General features: G+C 39.9%; 2 protein-coding genes across 2 annotated transcripts in view; one reads left to right on the forward strand and one right to left on the reverse strand.

Moving 5' to 3' along the window:
* The window catches only part of Invadolysin (leishmanolysin-like peptidase, invadolysin), a 92,054-nt gene extending 69,258 nt beyond the window's left edge, over positions 1 to 22,796 (forward strand). Inside the window, exons 5-18 of the mRNA XM_069508151.1 lie at positions 699 to 810; positions 7,698 to 7,827; positions 8,496 to 8,658; positions 9,098 to 9,235; positions 10,614 to 10,679; positions 11,889 to 12,012; positions 13,127 to 13,228; positions 14,155 to 14,342; positions 15,957 to 16,089; positions 17,697 to 17,856; positions 19,118 to 19,212; positions 19,822 to 19,893; positions 20,171 to 20,302; positions 21,429 to 22,796. Of these exons, the coding sequence (XP_069364252.1) occupies positions 699 to 810; positions 7,698 to 7,827; positions 8,496 to 8,658; positions 9,098 to 9,235; positions 10,614 to 10,679; positions 11,889 to 12,012; positions 13,127 to 13,228; positions 14,155 to 14,342; positions 15,957 to 16,089; positions 17,697 to 17,856; positions 19,118 to 19,212; positions 19,822 to 19,893; positions 20,171 to 20,302; positions 21,429 to 21,578 (1,765 nt within the window). The 3' untranslated portion in view covers positions 21,579 to 22,796. The remainder of the gene's footprint in view (positions 1 to 698; positions 811 to 7,697; positions 7,828 to 8,495; positions 8,659 to 9,097; positions 9,236 to 10,613; positions 10,680 to 11,888; positions 12,013 to 13,126; positions 13,229 to 14,154; positions 14,343 to 15,956; positions 16,090 to 17,696; positions 17,857 to 19,117; positions 19,213 to 19,821; positions 19,894 to 20,170; positions 20,303 to 21,428) is intronic.
* LOC138404402 (uncharacterized G-patch domain protein DDB_G0278987-like) lies at positions 95 to 6,067 on the reverse strand. The gene is made up of 4 exons (XM_069508147.1): positions 5,977 to 6,067; positions 2,831 to 2,983; positions 1,783 to 2,519; positions 95 to 214 (listed from the first exon to the last, which is right to left on the reverse strand). Exons 1-4 carry the CDS (start codon positions 6,041 to 6,043, stop codon positions 104 to 106), a joined length of 1,068 nt encoding a protein of 355 aa, XP_069364248.1. The 5' UTR covers positions 6,044 to 6,067; the 3' UTR covers positions 95 to 103.

The following is a 22,796-nucleotide window of genomic DNA, read 5'->3' on the forward strand; positions in this document are numbered from 1 at the left end:
ACCACGATTTTTATTTATTTTTAACATGAACGTCACGCTGTACGGAAAGTGCTTAATGACGTCACAATCCGTAAACAATATTTTTTGTACCTCTCTAACCACTCTAGGAGTGACAATCATATGGAAAGTCCTCTCCATGTAACCTCCTCTGATCATCCACCTCTTCCTCGTGATGTTCTTGACCACGCGATCTGACCATTTGTGTATTTGGAGCCTGCAAGAAAAAAACACATTTAACTCACGTGACACGAAACTCTCTTTGTTTGAAAGTACTGATGATTACTGATATGGTACCACAAAAAAAAAAACGCGAAATAATTCCCATATTTTGTAGGTTTCTTGACAGACAGACAACAAAGTGATCCTATAACGATTCCGTTTTTCCTTTTGAGGTACGGAATCCTAAAACCTTGGTTTAAAAAAAATAGAGCTTTGATATTTACTAGCTTATGCTCGCAACTTCGTCCGCGTGGACTACAAAATTTCAAAACCCTATTTCACCCCCTTAGGAGTTGAATTTTCAAAAATCCTTTCTTAGCGGATGCCTACGTCATAATAGCTATCTGCATGCCAAATTTCAGCCCGATCCGTCCAGTAGTTTGAGCTGTGCGTTGATAGATCAGTCAGTCAGTCAGTCATTCAGTCAGTCAGTCACCTTTTCCTTTTATATATTATATAGATTTCTGTTTCGTCCACAGAAAATGCCCAACCCGGCAAGTGTTCATCCGTGGTGGCAGGTCGCACTGCATAGACTCCTGCAGTGCGGAAACCATGTGCGGAGAAGTGCGGGTACCGGAGCATCATCTTAATGTAAGTTCAAACCTACAGAAAATGCCCAACCCGGCAAGTGTTATACGTGGTGGCAGATCGCACTGCATAGACTCCTGCAGTGCGGAAACCATGTGCGGAGAAGTGCGGGTACCGGAGCATCATCTTAATGTAAGTTCAAACCTACAGAAAATGCCCAACCCGGCAAGTGTTATACGTGGTGGCAGATCGCACTGCATAGACTCCTGCAGTGCGGAAACCATGTGCGGAGAAGTGCGGATACCGGAGCATCATCTTAATGTAAGCTCAAACCTACAGAAAATGCCCAACCCGGCAAGTGTTCATACGTGGTGGCAGGTCGCACTGCATAGACTCCTGCAGTGCGGAAACCATGTGCGGAGAAGTGCGGGTACCGGAGCATCATCTTAATGTAAGTTCAAACCTACAGAAAATGCCCACCACGCGTACGAAGTCGCAGGCATCAGCTAGTTCTGTATTATTTTTTCGCACCTATACGGAAAAACCGGTCAAGTGCGAGTCAGGCGCACACTGAGGGTTCCGTACTACAGTCGTATTTTTTCGACATTTTGCACGATAATTCAAAAACTATGATGCATAAAAATAAATAAAAATCTGTTTTAGAATGCACAAGTAAAGCCCTTTTATATGATACCCCACTTGATATAGTTATCTTACTTCGAATATTGAAAATACTAATTTTTAGTTCATGACCACAATCTAATTTTTTTTGTGTGATCTAACCCTAAATTCACGGTTTTCAGATTTTTCCCCTAAAGCCAGCTATAAGACCCACCTACCTGCCAAATTTCATGATTCTAGGTCAACGGGAAGTACGTAAGGGTTCCGTTTTTCCGTTTTTCCTTACGGAACCCTAAAAATCATGATTTTTGAGAGTAGGTAAAGCTGAAAAAAAGGTTTCAAAATGCTAAATAAGTATCTTTATTCTATTATATTAAAAACGTTGCCTCTTCATTTTATTTTAGAATCAACTACCTTTTTAAGTGCTAAAAGTCCACTAGTAGCAACTAATTCTGATTTTGGATAATTCAAGTTCACGTATTGGTCAAATTCATTCCTTTCTATTCTAGTAGTAACCGTATCATCTTTATATGAATTATCTTCACTATCATCGTTTTTAGAATGCTTTCTTTTCGGTCTAACTCTGTCTAGCTTTAAATTACTTTTATAAGAATGTTTACTCTTGGTTTTAACTTTCTTTCCTTTAGATTTAGATCTTTTTGGTTCGGTTTTAACAGCTATATCACTTTGTGATTCCTCATCAGAATTGAACTCAGGTTGTTTATTATAAGAGTTCTTTTGATCACTAAATAGATCTATACTTGATGTAAATGATTTAGAGTCTTTATTAGCGAGTTCTTCTGATAATTTTGATTCGTCATTTGGAGTTTTCTTATTTAATACTTTTGGTGATTTTGTCTTTTTTCGATGATAAGGTTTTTTGGATTCAACCTTTTCTGGATATGAATCCACGTCGTCATTGTTTAGTTTTGGTTTCTTACCGTTTGTTGCTTTATTTTTGAAACCTTGAGATGAAATAGCTTGAAGTATCGAGTCCATTGAAAGGATAGATGATTCTGTTGCCACTTCATCGCTAAGAGACTTTGCGTCGTCAATATCTTTTGAGCTTTCTGATTCTGATTCTTTTTGCATTGAATATTTTTTCTTGTGGTTATAGCTGTTTTCTTCATTCTCTTCGGATACATTGGTAGCTGCAAAACATTTAAATATTAGATGATAGAACGGTGAAGGAAAAGATTGTAAGGAAACTTTCATACGCTGCGCTCGTTTAACTCCTACATCAATAAAAGCTCTAAAAAATATTACTATAGAACTACAATAACTCTTGTATACATAATATATTGGGTAATAAATTAAATTATTTTTTACTTTTTAGTGTTTGTGGTTATTAAAGTAGGTTTTTTTAAAAGTTTTTTTTTTAATATTTACCCATTCCAAAATCGCCTAACATGCGTACGGTACGGAACCACGAGTACGGAACCCTAAAAAGGTAAATACCTACCAGCTAAGTCTTCGGAGGCTTTGTATATAATATCCGCGATGTTCTCGACGACCGCTTGCGGTATGTACTTCTGCGCGATTCGCTTCAAGTCGCCGATATTCGCTGTCAGTAACACGTAGGAGTGTACATGCGGCAACAGGGTTAAGTATGTACCTGTAATCAGTGGCGTGCACTGGGTTTGAACCTAGGGTAAGCATTAGGTAGCTAACTACATATTTAATGACAGGTCATCATGAAAAATGAGCACTAAGCCTTTTTAACTAGGGTAAGCAGTGCTTTTATGCCTCTATGATCTGCACGCCACTGCCTGTAATGCATAAACAGTATAATAGTGCATAGTAGTGATGTGCCGGATCATTAAAAATGTAAATCCGCGGATACGGATCTTAATTTTCTTAGGTACTCAATTGGTGTCGGTGCACCTGTATTTGACGCCACTCAGACGCTTTGCGTGACAAGACAAATGTTTCGACTTGCATTACGCGGGCTTTTCTTTTGTTTTGTTTATAATTCAGTGCGACATTGAGTAGCAATAAAGTTTGTGGTTGTTTGTTGTGGAATTATTTAATATTATTTTTAACCGACTTCTAAAAAGGAGGTGGTTTTCAATTCGAGAATGTTATCTATGTTCCTATTAAAAATTAAAAGGGTAAAAGATCCGCCAAAAAAGAAACGGATACGGATCAATTTTTCCCGCGGATATGGATACCGATACGGATACGGATATCCGGATCATCACTAGTACATAGTAATAAACTTAACGCCTGTGTATCATATTACGACGTTTTTCAATACAGTTATGAGAAAACAGGTAAGTAAATAAACTAGAATTGTAAAAACTAAAAGACGATTTTGTGCGATTTCCGCCTAATCCCAAATATCTCTGAGATTTCGGTGTTTATAGGAACAAAAACACGCCCCGCAAATCGCTAACGCGCGTGGCCGCCATTTTAGTGCCGTCAGCACTAGACTGAAGTTTCGAGCTGGTGGTATATTTTTGTTTCGGCTGACGTCAAAATGACGTCATTTCGATGTTATTGAGACATGGTTCCAGCGCAAACGCAATAGCAATTTGCGAGACTTACACCTAGATATACATGGCCGGCGTGGTAGACTATGGTCAAAACCCTTCTCATTCTGAGAGGAGACCCTTGTCACATACATATAGTACATGCACGACCGCACCTCTAACTTTTCGGAATTATGTGCGTTTTAATTAATAATTAAATATCACTTGCTTTAACGGTGAAGGAAAACATCGTGAGGAAACCTGCATGCCTGAGAGTTCCCCATAATGTTCTCAAAGGTGTGTGAAGTCTACCAATCCGCACAAGGCCAGCGTGGTAGACTATGGCCAAAACCCTTCTCACTCTGAGAGGAGACCCGTGCTCTGTAGTGAGCCGGTGATGGGTTGATCATGATGACACCTATGTATATGTTGATATATTGACATTGTTGTACATGTTGCACAATATTGGAAATTCCTGAACGGACATACCGTGCACATGAGTGGCTTCGATATTATACACTTCAATAGATATTTCTATTTATGTTTCTATTGAAGATATTTCAACATATTATTTACCATAGATAGGACAAAGAGAAAAGTCATTACCTAAAATAGGGGACATTTGGCTACTTTATTTCAATTGTTTTGCTCAAGTGAATTTTAAAAACGTGAAATAATCTAAAAAAAATCTTATATTTTGTAAAAGTTCAAAGTATTGCAAATAAAACATCTGACTGGTCAACGAACTTTGCGTAAGTAGGCCATTCGGAGTCAATGCCACGTCGTAGGTGGGGCATTGACCCCAGATTTACACGCTATACATTGCGGGATTGATAAATACTAAATCACTAAAACTACAAAATAAGGCAAATGGTTATTGGTATTGGATTGTGTTTAGGTAGTATAACAATAACTCAAAGTTTTTGCTAGCGTTCTGGTTACATCCTGTATAAATTGGTCTAAAAAATGGGCATGATACCATTACTTCGGTTAGAAGAATTGAGGATAGCCTCTCTATTCTCAGTAGTGATTCTTTGGTAACTATCAATCTTTAATATTAACGATAGGTACGGTTCAATGAATAAACAATCTTATTTGTGTTTTCTTATTCTCATCAATAGATAAATCATTATTTATGTTGGCTTTGGAAAATACCTAATGTACCTACCTACCCTGGTTTTCACGGTTGAAATGCATGAAAAGCCGTACTTTAGGACGAAGTATTTGTGTTATTTTTAGGGTTCCGTACCTCAAAAAGAAAAACGGAACCCTTATAGCATCACTTTGTTGTCTGTCTGTCTGTCTGTCAGTCTGTCTGTCTGTCTGTCTGTCAGTCTGTCTGTCCGTCTGTCTGTCAAGAAACCTACAGGGTACTTCCCGTTGACCTAGAATCATGAAATTCGGCAGGTAGGTAGATCTTATAGCTGACATTTGGGGAAAAATCTGAAAACTGTGAATTTAGGGTTAGATCACACAAAAAAAAAATTAAATTGTGTGTCATGAACTAATAATTAGTATTTTCAACTTTCGAAGTGAGTGACTGTGTGGCGGTTACCACAATAGAAACTAGATGGCGCTGTTCAATCGATGACGTAGTCCCGAACAAATGTACCACCGATAGCAATCGCACTAACGGAGTTTTCTGCAATCTGGACTATATATATAGAAGTTTCAAGACATAACCGTCGGCCCAGCTGGCGCTACCGAGCACAACCAACCGCTCGGTGGGAGATCTCCCCTTTGGTACGGTCGAGCCTGCACACCGCTCCCGTACAACTATATCAAGTGGGGTATCATATTTTTTTATACATTTTTATGTATCATAGTTTTTGAATTATCGTGCAAAATGTCGAAAAAATACGACTGTAGTACGGAGCCCTTATTGCGCGAGCCTGACTCGCACTTGGCCGATTTTTCTAATTATGGGTTTTTTTGTAATTTTGTACCGACTTTACCCTAATATTTTGTTTTTAATTTGATGTATTTTGTGTTCCGTCCTTTTTTAACAATGTTAAAAAGAAAAAGGTACACGCACTTATTTAAATTAAGTTAGGAGTAAACCATCAAAGAACATGAGAATTCTAGATAGGCTATAAATGAGAATTCTAGATAGGCTATAAATAAACGTGTTATTTACCAAACAAGAGAAATCCATACTGGAACATCGTACGAAGGTGAAATATTGTAATGTTATTTTCTTTCATGTTATTACATTATAACTTGCGATAGAGATTTACCTGAAGTGTAGAGGGGCTAATTATAAAGGTCCTTTGAAATATGAGATATTGTACTGTGCCCGAAATCAAGAATATAGAAGAGGACTGTTTAGAGATTATACCGTCACCAATTCTGTCGGCTTAATAAACACGGCGTTGGCCTACCCGCTCTCGGCGGAGGCCTCGCAATTATTTCGGTTGGTTAGGATTGGCATCGAGAAAAGCCAACAATAAATAATAATAATTACTGATTTATTGTTTCTTTAATGGGTTTCATTTCATTATATTATAATACAGTAGTTTAGTAATTTAAGGTATACTTAGTATTTGTAGCGATATAGAGAGGCATATTCGCCAAGCGAGTAATCTCTTAAAATAAAGAAATAGTATAAAAAAATAAAAATATGAGATAATTTGACTCGTTTCAGCAATGCGCGGAATTTTAACTACCTACTTATTATCCATCATCATCATGATCAACCCATCGCTGTTCCACTACTGAGCACTCGTCTTCTCTCAGAATGAGAAGAGTTTAGGCCATAGTCCGCCACGCTGGCCCACGCTCAGGCATGCAGGTTTCCTCAAGATGTTTTCATTCATTTTATTCAAGTGATATTTAATTGCTTAAAACGCACATAACTCCGGAAATTAGTGATGCACGCCCGGGATTGAACCGCCGACCTCCCGAATAGAAGGCTGCCCCTTAGCCACTAGTTAAAAAACTATAAAGTACTTGGAAACAGAAAGTCAATGAATTTTTAGTGGGATCATTCTGTGAGCTTTTAAGTGTAAAATTGATTATTATCCCCGAATACTTACCTTATATAGCGCCTATCTAGTCGTTCCCTAGTTTTATTCTCGCTAACATTTGACACGAGGGCGAAGTAGCTAAATGGCTTCTTTTTCATGATATAACTTAAGCCCCTTTCTCCTATCTGTTGCAAAAAGATTTTATCATATCTATGTATTGTAGCAAAAGTTTTCACATATTTTTTGTGCTAGCACTTATTTTATTCCTATCAAGATTTATAGGTAGAATTATTTTTCATCATAAAACATTATAATTTTAGAATTTCGTGGTATTATTTAACTAGCTTATGCTCGCGACTTCGTCTGCGCGGATTACACAAATTTCAAACCCCTGTTTTTTCTCCTTAGGGGTTGAATTTTCAAAAATCCTTTCTTAGCAGATGTCTACGTCATAATAGCTATCTGAATGCAAAATTTCAGCCTGTTCCATCCAGTAGTCTGAGCTGTGCGTTGATAGGTTAGTCAGTCATCTTATCCTTTTGTATATTTGGAAGAAGACTAGATGATGCCCGCGTCTTCGTCCACGTGGATTTAGGGGTTTCAAAAATCCCGAGTGAACTCTTTGATTTTCCTGGATAAAAAGTAGCCAATGTCCGTCTCTGAGATGCAAACTATGTCTATACCAAATAGTCGACGCATTTTGAACTGAGTCGTCGAGTTATCTGTCTGTTTCGCTCGCGCTTACCTACGACCTGTTAGTGAGAGTGCAACACCGCATTTAAGGGGACAGCGTGACACTTATCAAGATGGCGGCGTTAGTTTCTATTTTCACCACGCGCCAAAAGAGCCTTGTTGCATTGTGATTTAAAGCCGCCATTTTGTATAATTTCAGCCATGTCTGGTGTGCAACAGCACGGGGCACGACTGTCGCGCGCTGCCGAGGGAAAAGGTTGTACTGGATGACGAGGTGGTTGCTGCGGACGTCGCAGGGAACGCGCTCAGCGAGGCGGGGCAGGATACAGGTGAGATTTGTGTATCTTCCATCTATGGCCAGTGTGGCAGACTGGCCTTGTGGCGGTTGCCACAGTAGAAACTAGATGGCGCTGTTCAATCGATAACATTACATGACGTAGTCCCGAACAAATGTACCGCCGACAGTACTCGCACTAACGGTGTTTTCTGGAATCTGGACTATATATAGAAGTTTCAAGATACAACCGTCGGCCCAGCTGGCGCTACCGAGAATAACCAACCGTTCGGTGGGAGATCTCCCTTGGGTACGGTCGAGCCTGCACACCGCTCCCGCACAGCCTAAACGCTTCTTATTCCGAGAGGAGATCTGTGCTTAATAGTGAGCCGGCAATGGGTTGCTCATGATGATGATCACCCGGTGAGGGCGAGCGCGGGTGACATGCGGGTGTGCGGGGCGTCCTCCCGCCTCATACCCCGATTGCCATCTCGACCTGTCGCGTACTATACCTATGTCTTTATTTGACACAGATTTGTATGTGTAGGATATCGTTAGAATCCTTACATCATCCCGAGTGACACTCAGTATAAATTTTTGAAAAAAAAAATGGCGGCTGTAATTTTCAAATGGTTTTTTAAAATTTTTAGTTCGTTTTTTTCATGTTTTTATTTTTTTAAATTATGACTTGTTTTCTCAACTGGTTTCCATTTACTTTTACAGCAACAGAGAAAGGAGAAGAAGGAGAAGAGAGTCAGGAGGAGACGCTGGGAGTGGAGGATACAGACTTTGTGCTGTACGTGAGCGCGGTGGAAACGGAGCGGTGTCGCCGCGGTCTCACCGTAGCTTACGCCTCGCACTGCCAGCAGGAGGCTGCTTTGGACAGGTGAGCAAAAAGTTTCACGCTCACTTCGCTTGCGCCATTTTGTTGTTTTGTTTTAGGTGTAGAAAACTAGAAACTGATGAGGAGTACGGGTTTTTTATTTTTTTGTTTATTTGAAAATAATCAACAGCGTAATTACATAAAAATTATTTAAATCTAAATCTAGTTTTAACAGAAGGCCACAAGAGATTACTTATAATTATAATGAAAACTATTTTAACAGAATAGATTTAGAATAAATGTATTTGTATATACAATAATAAAATTACAACAGTGTGTGTGTATGCCTGTGTGTGTGTGTGCTTGTGTGTGTGTGTATGAGTGTCTGTAAGTGGGAGTGTGTGATTGCATGCATAATTAGATGTTAACTTTTTTTTTGCGATGATGTTTTCTTATTTCCTATTTCTTATTGTTTAGTTGTTATGTATCGTGTTCTTCCCAGGCCAGTAGCGGGGCACGCGAACTTCTGCCCGGGCGAGTTGTCCACCAAGTTCCGCGACATGCCGTCTGTACTGTCAACTGTCAAACACGAGATGTTACACGCGCTCGGGTTCAGTGTGTCACTGTTCGGATTTTACAGGTGAGTGACATGTCACATCCTCAACCGATAGACTAAGGTCTCTTGTAGGGACTTTCACACGCCACGGTCTTGCACCGCTTGAATCCAGTTGCTCTCGCAGACTGGTTTGCACATCACTCAACCGATAGACGTCCACTGCTGGACTTAGGTCTCTTGTAGAGACTTCTACACGCCACGGTCTTGCACCGCTTGAATCCATTTGCTCTCGCAGACTGGTTTGCACATCACTGTCAACCGATAGACGTCCACTGCTGGACTTAGGTCTCTTGTAGAGACTTCTACACGCCACGGTCTTGCACCGCTTGAATCCATTTGCTCTCGCAGACTGGTTTGCACATCACTGTCAACCGATAGACGTCCACTGCTGGACTTAGGTCTCTTGTAGAGACTTCTACACGCCACGGTCTTGCACCGCTTGAATCCATTTGCTCTCGCAGACTGGTTTGCACATCACTGTCAACCGATAGACGTCCACTGCTGGACTTAGGTCTCTTGTAGGGACTTCTACACGCCACGGTGTGCCTCAAAAAGAAAAACGGAACCCTTAGAGGATCACTTTGTTGTCTGTCTGTCTGTCGGTCTGTCAAGAAATCTACAGGGTACTTCCCGTTGACCTAGAATCATGAAATTTGGCAGGTAGGTAGGTCTTATAGCAGATATTCGGGAAAAAATCTGAAAACCGTGAATGTGTGGTTACATCACACAAAAAAAATTAAATTGTGGTCATGAACTAATAATTAGTATTTTTAATTTTCGAAGTAAGATAACTTTATCAAGTGGGGTATCATATGAAAGGACTTCACCTGTACATGCTAAAACAAATTTTTATTTATTTTTATGCATAATAATTTTTTAAATATCGTGCTAAATGTCGAAAAAATACGACTGAATTACGGAACCCTCGTTGCGCGTGCCTGACTCGCACTTGTTTCGAACTATGTGCCCTGCGCACTGCCACTTCAGTTTCACCAACCGTTGAGCTATGTCGGTTACTCTAGTTCTCCTACGGATCTCCTCATGTCTGATTTGATAACGTAGAGAAACTCCGCACATAGCTCTCTCCATCGCCCGCTGAGTGACTCTGAGCTTTCTTATGAGGCGCATAGTTAGCGACCATGTCTCGGATCCATATGTCATCACTGGCAACACGAACAACTTTTTTTTAATAATCCGAATAAAGGCGTTTCTGCACTCATCCGTATTCGTTTCAAATCCATGATTTTTCGAAAAGGCCGTCATACAAATACGTACCTACTCATTCGATTCGTATTTTTACGGAATCCGTGATTTCACGGATGAGTTCACAAACGTCCTAACTAAGTATTTATCATATTTCCTATTTCGAATTTGTATTTGTATTGATATTTGTTGTTTCCAGAGACGAAAATGGCGATCCGCTGACGGACAGACGGCCGGACACCGGAAATCCGCCGTTAGATGAAGAGTAAGTAGGTATAGTATGTTAATGTACAAGTAGACGAGTACTAGCTATACCCAGCCCACAGACCTATAGACGCCTAATAGCCAGACACCCCCGATCGCCAAGCTTAGGCAGTTGCTTAGCATAAAAGTCGGCCCACGCCGCCGGTTCGGTACCACATTCTGCACATTGTCTTGATTATTGAGTCCACCAATCACCAATCAGTATATACAGGGTTAGCGACTCGCACTTGACTGATTATATATCACCTTTTGACCTTATTGAAAAATAATCTTTAACGATTTTGCATTAAACTCGTTTTTACATTGATTCTGATTTAATTCTTTGGCAATAGCATTTGTTAGAATTTCCTACATAAAATCAAGAAAAAATTACACAACAAAGATGTTGTGTAATTTTTTCTTGATTTTATGATTTTTTTGTACCAATGGATAGCTAACGAAACGTAGATGTTTTTAAAATGATCCGCAGGATAAGTGCCATAGTAATTTTTACAGAAATTTTGCATGTTATTCAAAGAGTTAAATTTAAAAATCGAAAACTTGTACAGTTTTTGGGCTGTAATTTTAAAATGCTTACAGATTTTTTTTATTTTATAACTGTTTATTATTAACAAGGATATGTACTAGCAAGAAAGAAAAAAACTTGAAATACGTTGTTCCTTTTTTTATTAATTTTTAAAGTGGCAAACACCCCTTTACCAAGAAAAAAATAAAAAAATGAATAACTCGAAAACGATACACTTTCGCATAAGCACTTTAGGGGTCGTTTGATAACTAATGTCCTGTACTATAACCCCTTAACGGGATCGTGTCCTCTTTTCCTGTAACCCTGACAGGGTGTAACCAGAACGCTAGCAAAAACTTGGCGTTATTGTTATACTACCTAAACACAATCCAATACCAATAACCATTTGCCTTATTTTGTAGTTTCAGTGATTTAGTATTTTTAAAACCCGCAATGTATAGCGTGCAAAACTTGGGTCATCGCCCCACCTACGACGTGGCAGTGACTCCGAGTGACCTACTCACGGAACGTTCGTTGACCTCTAGCGTCAGTCAGATGTTTTATTTGCAATATATCGTGAACTTTTGCAAAATATGGGAATTTTTCGCGTTTTTATTTGTGGTACCGTATCAGTAATCATCAGTACTTTCAAACAAAGAGAGTTTCGTGGATAACCAAAAGTTAAATGTGTTTTTTTTCTTGCAGGCTCCAAATACACAAATGGTCAGATCGCGTGGTCAAGAACATCACGAGGAAGAGGTGGATGATCAGAGGAGGTTACATGGAGAGGACTTTCCATATGATTGTCACTCCTAGAGTGGTTAGAGAGGTACGTGGACTTTTCTAAAAAAATATTGTTTACGGATTGTGACGTCATTAAGCACTTTCCGTACAGCGTGACGTTCATGTTAAAAATAAATAAAAATCGTGGTTTTAGGGTTCCGTACCTAAAAAGGAAAAACAGAACCCTTATAGGATCACTTTGTTGTCCTGTCTGTCGGTCTGTCAAGAAACCTACAGGGTACTTCCCGTTGACCTAGAATCATGAAATTTGGCAGGTAGGTAGTTCTTATAGCAGACATAAGGGGAAAAATCTGAAAACCGTGAATTTGTGGTTACATCACACAAAAAAAATTTAATTGTGGTCATGAACTAATAATTAGTATTTTCAATTTTCGAAGTAAGATAACTATATCAAGTGGGGTATCATTTCGGTCTTCACCTGTGCGTTCTAAAACAGATTTTTATGCATCATAGTTTTTGAATTATCGTGCAAAATGTCGAAAAAATACGACTGTAGGACGGAACCCTCGGTGCGCGAGCCTGACTCGCACTTGGCCGATACTTCAAATTATTTTCTCTAATAATGAATTCTAGCCCCATAAGCTACCGCTATACAAAACATCACATCATTTTATTACTACAGTCCAAGACCCTCTTGTAGCGAATTCAGCTTGTTCCTTGTACAGTGCAACAAGGCTTTCTCATTCACACTAAAAAGCGAGCACAGATAAAGTTACTAATGTGATAAACAGAGACGCAGCTGACCTATTTTTTGTCCCTTATCGTGTAACAGGTTTTTTTCACGAATACATACAAGGAATGCAACTTTAATTGCAAAACAAACTTTGAGAACTCGTGGTGTAGTTGTCTCATTAGTTATTTACTTGTTTTCACATAAAAAACGTTTAATACAAATATTGTTGATCGGTTAATACAAATATTGACTACTAAACAATGGTAATAATTGTCGTGTTATTCATCGTTACGTCGTGCTATCGTTATCTCATACGCGGTTACACAGTACTTCAATCTACCTTTATTACTCTATCTACGGAATATATAGAACATTCTAAGCCTTTGTTCTCCAACAGCGCCCCCCTGTCAATGTCATCCAAGTGCCAAGAGGGCCTTGTCGCACTATACATTATCTTTGTTTTCAGGTGAGACAACACTTCAATTGCTCGGAGTTAGAGGGTGCTGAGTTGGAAGACCAAGGTGGAGATGGCACTGCGCTGACTCATTGGGAGAAACGAGTTTTTGAGGTCAGTGTGTGGTCAAGACAAGGAATAATTTTGTCTTCTGTATTCGTTTAACCAATCTACCGATGCTCAATGTAAGTCCCGCAAATTGCTGGAACCATGTCTCATTAACATCGAAATGACGTCATTTTGACATCAGCCGAAATAAAAATATACCATCAGCTCAGCTCGAAACTACGTCTAGTGCTGACGTCACTAAAATGGCGGCCACGCGCATTAGCAATTTGCAGGACTTATACGTTTGAATATACATTTTACGTTTTTTGAGAGTTCAATACGGTATTTCACAACTAGTCAAACCAGTAACTTTTTATCAAACGTCAAAACGCGCACTATGCGATATTCTATGAAAGACTGGAATGTGACGTCAAATCATAATGACGTAGTTTTTTTAGTTTAATCGATAATGGATAATTTAAAATGGTTATTAAAAAACTAACAAAGGACGTGGATTTTACGTATTTGAATAATCACTAAGAAATAATTTATTTTTGATACCCAATTATATTGATACTAGATGATGCTCGCGACTTCGTCCGCGTTGATTTGTGTTTTTAAAAATCCTGTGGGAACTCTTTGATTTTCCAGGGTATAAAGTAGCCTATGTGCTTCCCCGAGATGTAAGCGAACTATGTACAAAATTTCACCAAAATCGGTTAAACTATTGGGCCGTGAAAAGCTAGCAGACAGACAGACACACTTTCGTATTTGTCCCGCGACTTTGTCCGCGTGGAATTAGGTTTTTACAAATCCCGTGGAAACGCTTTGATTTTCCGGGATAAAAAGTAGCCTATGTCACTCTCCAGATCTTTATCTATACCCATGCAAAATCACGTCAATCCGTTGCACCGTTGCGACGTGATTGAAGAACAAACCAACAAACACGCTTTCGCATTTATAATAAGGGTACTGATATTCCTTTTTTTTAGAACGAAGCTATGACCGGAACACATACCCAGAACTCAGTCTTCAGCCGAATAACCTTTGCTATGATGGAGGACACAGGCTGGTACCGAGCTGATTATAACCACGCCGCTCCCTTGGACTGGGGCCGCGGTCTGGGCTGCAACTTCGCTATGGCGTCTTGCAAGCAGTGGCTCAACGCGCAAAGGTTGAGGTATTTCCTTCTAATGGGTGTTTAGTTGCTTGGTAGCTTAGGAGGCCACTGGAGAGCCGAAGGGAGCGCAAGGGAGTCAAGGGAAGCGGAGGGAAGTCACAAAGTTTGGTGTAGTGTTCTGTGGTGTGTGTAGATTGTATGGTATTTAAGGGAGCGCAAGGGAGCCAAGGGGAGCGGAGGGAAGTCACAAAGTTTGGTGTACTGTTCTGTGGAGTATCTAGATAACGTGGGAGTTAAGGGAGCGGAATGGAGCCAAGGTGAGCGGAGGTAAGTCATAAAGTTTGGTGTAGTGTTCTGTGGTGTGTGTGGATTATGTGGTACTTAAGGGAGCGCAAAGGAGCCAAGGGGAGCGGAAGGAAGTCACAAGGTTTGGTGTAGTGTTCTGTGGTGTGTGTGGATTATGTGGTACTTAAGGGAGTGCAAAGGAGCCAAGGGGAGCGGAGGTAGTCATAAAGTTTGGTGTAATGTTTTGTAGAGTATCTAGATAATCTGGGAGTTAAGGCAGCGCAATGGAGCGTAAGGCAGCGGAGCGAAGTCACAAAGTTTGGTGTAGTGTCCTGTGTGGTGTGTGGGTTATGTGGTACATAAGGGAGCGCAAGGGAGTCAAGGGGAGCGCAGTTAAGCTATAAAGTTTGTCATTCAAGTGCCAAGAGAGCCTTGTCGCACTGTACATATTTTATTCTTGTTTGTCTAAATTGCAATTTTCTTTTGCATGCAGCGAAATGGATAATACAACAGCTATAGAGTAAGTACCTAAATGATATATTAGAGTAAATAACTAAAGATCTAACTATAGGGAATTTCTACTAATTTTTATAAACTTTAATTTCCAAGCGATTCCAACCGGACTGTGGAAGACGAACCGTAAGTTAAAAGTTTTATTCTGTCCTACCCAAAAACTGGAAATCGATTTCTTCTTGCCGGCTTTTCCCACTGCCGGTTTACTGGGTATTTGACTACCTACATCAAAAATAAATTATTTCTCAGTAATTACTAACTAGAGGATCTTTCAAAATTAGTAAAATCCACGTCCTTTGTTAGTCCTAAAAAAGTACGTCATTATGAAGTGACGTCACATTCCATTATTTCATGCTCAGAATAAATACCTTTAGAAGTAGCCCTATTGTGAGTTGTGAGTTGTGACATTTACTGTTAGAGCGAGATAGCTAAATGCATTTAAGCTCTTATAAGAACGTGACAAAATGATTATGTTTTGTCCTTATTACCGTGGCCACTTTTTTGTGTGGCAAAATGTATTTGTACGTAAGATTTTGGCAAACAACATGAAGTGAGGTTATGTTGACTCAAGTATTGTAAATAAATAATTGATTCGTTTTATTGTTTTTTGTTTTGAAGTTATTGTGCAATGGTGGTTTGCAGTATACTAGGCTACAATAGCCGAAGCGAACGTATAATAGACGAAATATCATTTCACACGTAAGTACCTCTGCTTGAGCGAGAGGGACTGAGGGGGCCACGCTAGTTGCATATCTGGTATATCTGTGATTTCATAGAATCTCGCATACTAAGCGCGCGTTTTGATGTTCGATAAAAAGTCACTGATTTGACTGACTAGTTGTCTAATATCCAATTCCAACACAAATCTGTTTGCAGAAGGAAGAACCCGGCGCCATTTTGTGAACGCATCAAGGGCGACCCTCTTCGCACGGAATGTTCGCCTCGACGCAACGCTGTGGTGTTGTGCAACTTAGTCCGCCACGACACCATACTGCCTAGACAGTATCAGGTAATAACGCATTGGTTTTTTTTGTCGTGACATTTAGAATAGAATAGAATAGGATAGAATTGGGTATTTTCCTACTTTTGAATTTGATAAATATTATTACTTTATTATAAACTAGCGTATGCTCGCGACTTTGTCCGCGTGGACTACACAAATTTCAAACCCCTATTTCACCCCCTTATGGGTTGAATTTTCAAAAATCCTTTCTTAGCGGATGCCTACGTCTTAATAGCTATCTGCATATAAATTTCAGCCCGATCCGTCCAGTAGTTTGAGCTGTGCGTTGATAGATCAGTCAGTCAGTCAGTCAGTCAGTCAGTCAGTCAGTCACCTTTTCCTTTTATATATTTAGACTAGGATAAAAATAATGACGTACACTAAAAAAACATTAACATCCAACAAAGATTTACAAAGCTACAGGCATTTTAATTTTGGAGTGGGAGGGTCTTCTATCCCTTTCTCGCAAAACGAAAATTTGTATGAAACCGCACGAAGCTACTTTAGCATTAGTAGGTGTGACGTCAAACTGCTGTATCGCTATCTCTGTCTAATCAGAAATAGTTAAATGCTTATAACTTTTTTGTTGTTTGATCGATTTAATTAGTTTTTTCAGTTTACGTCATTATTTTTATTCTAGTTTATAATGAAGTAATAAAAAAATTGGAGTCAAAGACCCAATAGAATAGAATAGAATAGAATATAATAATGTTTATTCGAGGTATCATAATATTATATGGTGCAGGCAATATCTCCATGTACAGCAGTGCAACACCTCGAACAGGTAGGCCACTCAGCTTGTGTTGATACGTCCCCCTTCGCAAAATAACGCCTGCTTCTATACAAAAGGGAGTTTTTTTTATTTTTATTTTATTTTATTCGTTTTTTGCAATCAACAGCGATATCATACAATATAATTTTACATAATAACAGACTGAAAATAAGGCCAAATAGGATTACAATTTTTTACCGATTACTTAAATAGATATTAATTATAAATTTATAACAGTACGTTTGATAATTTAAACAAGCTTTACAATAATATAATAATATAAAAATATAAAAGTCAATTAACTAGTAAAAATACCTAGTAGGTGATTCACAACATATATTGTATGTGTGAGTGTATGTGTGTCTGTGTGTGTGTGGGTGTGTGTTTGTGTGTGGGAGTGTGTTTGTGTGTGGGAGAGAGAGAATACGTGAGAGAGTATGCGTGAGTGCGTGCTTGTGGGTTATGATATTATGCGGATTTATGTACTATTATAGATACTAGTATAATTATTATTAGTTACATAATTATTATTATTTTTCCGATGCAGTTTAATTATTTCCTTTTTTAATTGCATTTTGGACAGGTGGAAAAGGTCGAAGTCTGAGTAAATTTTATTATAGGTTCGCGCCATGTAATAAAAACCCACCTGTATAAGCGCTAAAACTGATTTGCTTTATTCCTAACAATATCTTCCCTTTTTCTTTTTTGGTTGCTTAAACTTATAGCTGAAGTTTGTGTCCAGGTTCTTGTCTTGGTAACGCTGGTAACTATACTCTACTCTGTTCGTCCTGTTTTTTTATTTTCTAAGAGGAGGAAAAACCCTGTTACTTATTTTGTGCAGCATTTCGACATTCTACCCAACGTAGCACCCGGGGAAGAGGCGCGGTACGGCGGCTCGGTGTCCCTGGCCGACTATTGCCCGTACCTGCAGGAGTTCACGTGGCGCCACAAGAACGTGCTCATCCGAGGCAGCAGGTGCTCTTATGAAGAGAACACTCCGAGTAAGTATCAAGATAATCATATTTTGTGCAATATTTCGACATTCTACCCAACGTAGCACCCGGAGAACAGGCGCGGTACGGCGGCTCGGTGTCCCTGGCCGACTATTGCCCGTACCTGCAGGAGTTCACGTGGCGCCACAAGAACGTGCTCATCCGAGGCAGCAGGTGCTCTTATGAAGAGAACACTCCGAGTAAGTATCAAGATAATCATATTTTGTGCAATATTTCGACATTCTACCCAACGTAGCACCCGGAGAAGAGGCGCGGTACGGCGGCTCGGTGTCCCTGGCCGACTATTGCCCGTACCTGCAGGAGTTCACGTGGCGCCACAAGAACGTGCTCATCCGAGGCAGCAGGTGCTCTTACGAAGAGAACACTCCGAGTAAGTACCAAGATTATCATATTCGCAATAGGGTATTTGTGCAGCATTTCGACATCCTACCCAACGTAGCACCCGGGGAAGAGGCGCGGTACGGCGATTCGGTGTCCCTGGCCGACTATTGCCCGTACCTGCAGGAGTTCACGTGGCGCCACAAGAACGTGCTCATCCGAGGCAGCAGGTGCTCTTACGAAGAGAATACTCCCAGTAAGTACCAAGATTATCATATTCAATAGGGTATTTGACAGCATGTAAAATATATAAAACGAAAGGTTACTGACTGTCTGATTGCGGGATAAAAAAGTAGCCTAAGTCACTCTCCAGGTCTTTAACTATACCCATGCAAACAATCACGTCAATCCGTTGCACCGTTGCGACGTGATTGAAGGACGAACCAACAAACAAACACACTTTCACACCTAAAAGGAAAAGGTGGCTGACTGATCTATCAACGCACAGCTCAAACTACTGGACGGATCGGGCTGAAATTTGGCATGCAAACAGTTATTATGACGTAGCCATCCGCTAAGAAAGGATCTTTGAAAATTCAACCCCTTAGGTGGTAAAATAGGGGTTCGAAATTTGTGTAGTCCACGCGGACGAAGTCGCGAACATAAGCTAGTATGCATATAAAACGAAAAGGTTGCTGACTGACTGACTGTGATCTATCAACGCACAGCTCAAACTACTGGACGGAACGGGCTGAAAAGCATGCAGATTATGACGTAGACATCCTTTAAGAAAGGATTTTCGAAAATTTAACCCCTAAGGTGGTAAAATAGGGGTTCGAAATTTGTGTAGTCCACGCGCTCGAAGTCGCGGGCATAAGCTAGTTTCTTGATAAAACAATTTGTTTACAGACCATGTCCGTTATTGTTTCAGACAGCGAAGTAAACTTTGCGCTAGAGAACTACGGGCCGCACTCCAAGTGTTTCGATCATAGCGATCGGGTTTGGGAACAGAAATCCTGTAGACAAGTAAGTTAACAGTTCTATACAGTGCGACAAGGCTCTCTTGGCACTTCAATGACATTGACAGGGGGGCGCTGTTGGAGAACAAAGGCTTAGAACTCAGAACAAGGAATATTAGAAGTAGCCCTATTGTGACACTTACTGCTAGAGCGAGATAGCTAAGTGCATTTAAGCTCTTGTTAGAACGTGACAAAATGATTATGTTTTGTCCTTATCACCGTGGCCACTTTTTTTTGTTTGTCAAAATGTATTTGTACGTGAGTATTTGACAAACAACGTGAAGTGTAGAAGGAATGACATTTCACGAGTAAGAAAATCTGCTTGAGCGAGAGGGACTGAGGGGGCCACTCCTCTCTTGGCACTTCAATGACATTGACAGCGGGTGCTCTTTTTTATTTTATTTAGATACAAGTTAGCCCTTGACTGCAATCACAACTGTTGTTGTTGTGCTGTTGGAGAAAAAAGGCTCTGAATATTCAAACAAGAACAAAGGGGACACTTGACGGCAACGTTAGTTCCGATTTTCGCCACGCGCCAAGATAACCTTGTCGCACTGTACAATGACCGAGCCTGACTTGCACTTGGCCAGTTTAATTTTTTTTAATGTATTTGCAGATAAGAGAGTGGCAACACTGGGGTTCAGGGTGTTACAAGTATAAATGCGAAAGTGGACGACTACGGGTTGTGGTACGTATCAATCACACTAGCTAATATTATAAAGCTGAAAGTTTGTATCGTACGCGGCAGATAGTAATGCACATCGACCTTTAGAAGGAGATAGCAGATTTGTAGAGCATTGTCTCTGTCGTTGAGACCGAAAAAACGTCATATAGGTATGAGTGACAGAAACAAGCCGAAATGTCATTCTAAAGGTCGATGTACATTATTTCCTGCAGGGTACTGTACGTACTTGTAACTTTTTATTTTTTTTAAAATTCCAACAAGATTAACAACTGCCCCACAGGTGGGCAACTACACATACACATGCTACTTCGCCGGACAAGTGCTGCAAGTGCGGATCATTCAAAATGGCTGGCTGCACCGCGGCGGCGTGGTATGTCCGCCTTGCAGAGAGATGTGTGGCGACGAGTTTGCTGTGAGTCACATTTTACTGTATACAACTTTCAGGTTAGGAAGCTGATCTTGTACCTACGGAGGCAAATGATATGTACCTACGGAGGCAAATTATATGTACCTAGGGAGGCAAATGATATGTACCTACGGAGGCAAATTATAGGAGGAGACCAGAGTGACACAGGCTACTTTTTGGGTAGTGATTGATGTGCGTATTGCCAGTGATGACATATGGATCCGAGACATGGTCGCTAACTATGGGCCTCATAAGAAAGCTGAGAGTCACTCAGCGGGCGATGGAGAGAGCTATGTGCGGAGTTTCTCTACGTGATCAAATCAGAAATGAGGAGATCCGTAGAACTAGAGTAACCGACATAGCTCAACGGGCTGCGACGCTGAAGTGGCAATGGGCAGGGTACATAGTTCGTACAACCGATACACGTTGGGGTCCCAAGGTGCTGGAATGGTGACCCCGCACCGGAAGACGCAGTGTTGGAAGACCCCCACTAGGTGTACGGATGACATCAGACGAGTCGCAGGGAGCCGCTGGATGCAGGCGGCGCAAGACCGTGGCGTGTGGAAGTCCCTACAAGGGACCTATGTCCAGCAGTGGACGTCTATCGGTTGATGATGATGCATACAACTCTCAGGTTAGAACGCTGATGTTGTACCTGCGCAGGAGGCAAATTATATGTACGAGAGCAAAAGATGTGTGCTCGACTGGAAGAATAGGAAAATCTTTCTCCGTACTGTTATTATGCCGGGGAGCCAAAGGATTACATATAAAATGATAATTATAACAAGTTTTAAATTACTTGACTAAATGACTCACTCACTGACTGACTGACTGATCTATCAACGCACAGCTCAATGTACTGGATGGATCGGGCTGAAATTTGGCTTGTAGATAGCTATTATGACGTAGGCATCCGCTAAGAAATGATTTTTGAAAATTCAACCCCTAAGGGGGTGAAATAAGGGTTTGAAATGTATGTAGTCCACGCGGACGAAGTCGTGGACATAAGCTATTGTATAATTAAGTAGGATCACCCCGCCGCTATAGGACAAGTTAATGTATACAACGAAATTAACCAGTGTCGATTTCGTGTTGAAAAACTTGCCCTAAATAATATAATCTTTTTTTTCAGTCTAGACAGGAATACTGCAAAGGTGGTGAAGAGGCACCTCCTCCAAATCTATATCCAAACGACGTTCTAGTGTGTGCAGCTGTCAAACCGATCTCAGCTACCGTGTTGGTGCTAGCGGCCATTTTGTTTTCCCTCACGAACTCTATGTGATGGTGCGAAAATTTTGACAGTTATGTGTTTTTTAATCTGTGAAGTGACTATTTTTTAATTTATATTATGTACAGTGCGACAAGGCTATCTTGGCGCGTGGCGAAAATCGGAACTAACGTTGCCGTCAAGTGTCTCCTTTGTTCTTGTTTGAATATTCTAAGCCTTCGTTCTCCAACAGCGCCCTCCTGTCAATGTCATTCAAGTGCCAAGAGAGCCTTGTCGCACTGTAAGTCCTTTTTACTCTGAATCTATAGTTTTTCGAGTACAGTATTTCTTTTGTAAAAATTGGCTAAATAATATGTAATCTTAATTTTTGGTATATTTCGTTCCTTAAGTTGATTTATTTAATGTTTTGACTAAAAAGAGAAGTACCTACATTTTTCAAAAAAGTCATCTAAGAAAATTAATTTTATACTTAAATGCCATACAAACGACAGGTTGAGATGGCAATTGGGGTTTGAGCGCACTCCCGCACAGCGTCCGCGCTCGCCCGCACTGGGTTAACGCGGAGGCTGTGCGGGGCGTTCCCACCCCAATTGCTATCTCGACCTTTTGCGTACTATGATTAGTTTATTTCTATATTTACGTTAAAAAGATATGAACCGAATTTAAAAAAAACCATTATAATAATTAGGAAACGATGTGATCGGAGATAATGTATTTATTTATCAGAGAAATAATTTTTAGAATTAGATTATAATTAATTTCAGGACATGACCCGCGACTTCATCCGTGTGGATTTAGGTTTTAAAACTTTCTAAAATAAAAACTAAAATGTCGCTTATGTCACTCTCTATAGACTATAACATTGATGCAAAAAACCACGTCGATGCATGAGTAAAAGACAAACCCACAAACAAACACACTTTCGCATTCATGATATTACATATAGATATCGTAAGGATATTGCAGATAATTTTATTTTATATTGTAAATATTACTTAATTTAATTTACTTAATTTTGATAAAGGTGCTTAATTTTGCTTTAATAAATTACCTAGTGAGTTAATTTTATTTTAATTTAAGTTCAACCATACTTTTTTATTTTATTTAAAGTTAAGTATAACATTTATTTTGTAAATTTTAAGAATCGTAAGAACTTATTTCATTTAAGACTAGTTTTTTCTCGCGATTTAGACTTCTTGATTTGGGATTTTAAAAATCCCGTGAGAGATCAGATTTTCTGGGATAAAATACTTTATATCTTTATTATTATTT

Source organism: Maniola hyperantus, chromosome 28 (assembly GCF_902806685.2).
Source record: "Maniola hyperantus chromosome 28, iAphHyp1.2, whole genome shotgun sequence".
Lineage (NCBI taxonomy): Eukaryota > Metazoa > Arthropoda > Insecta > Lepidoptera > Nymphalidae > Maniola > Maniola hyperantus.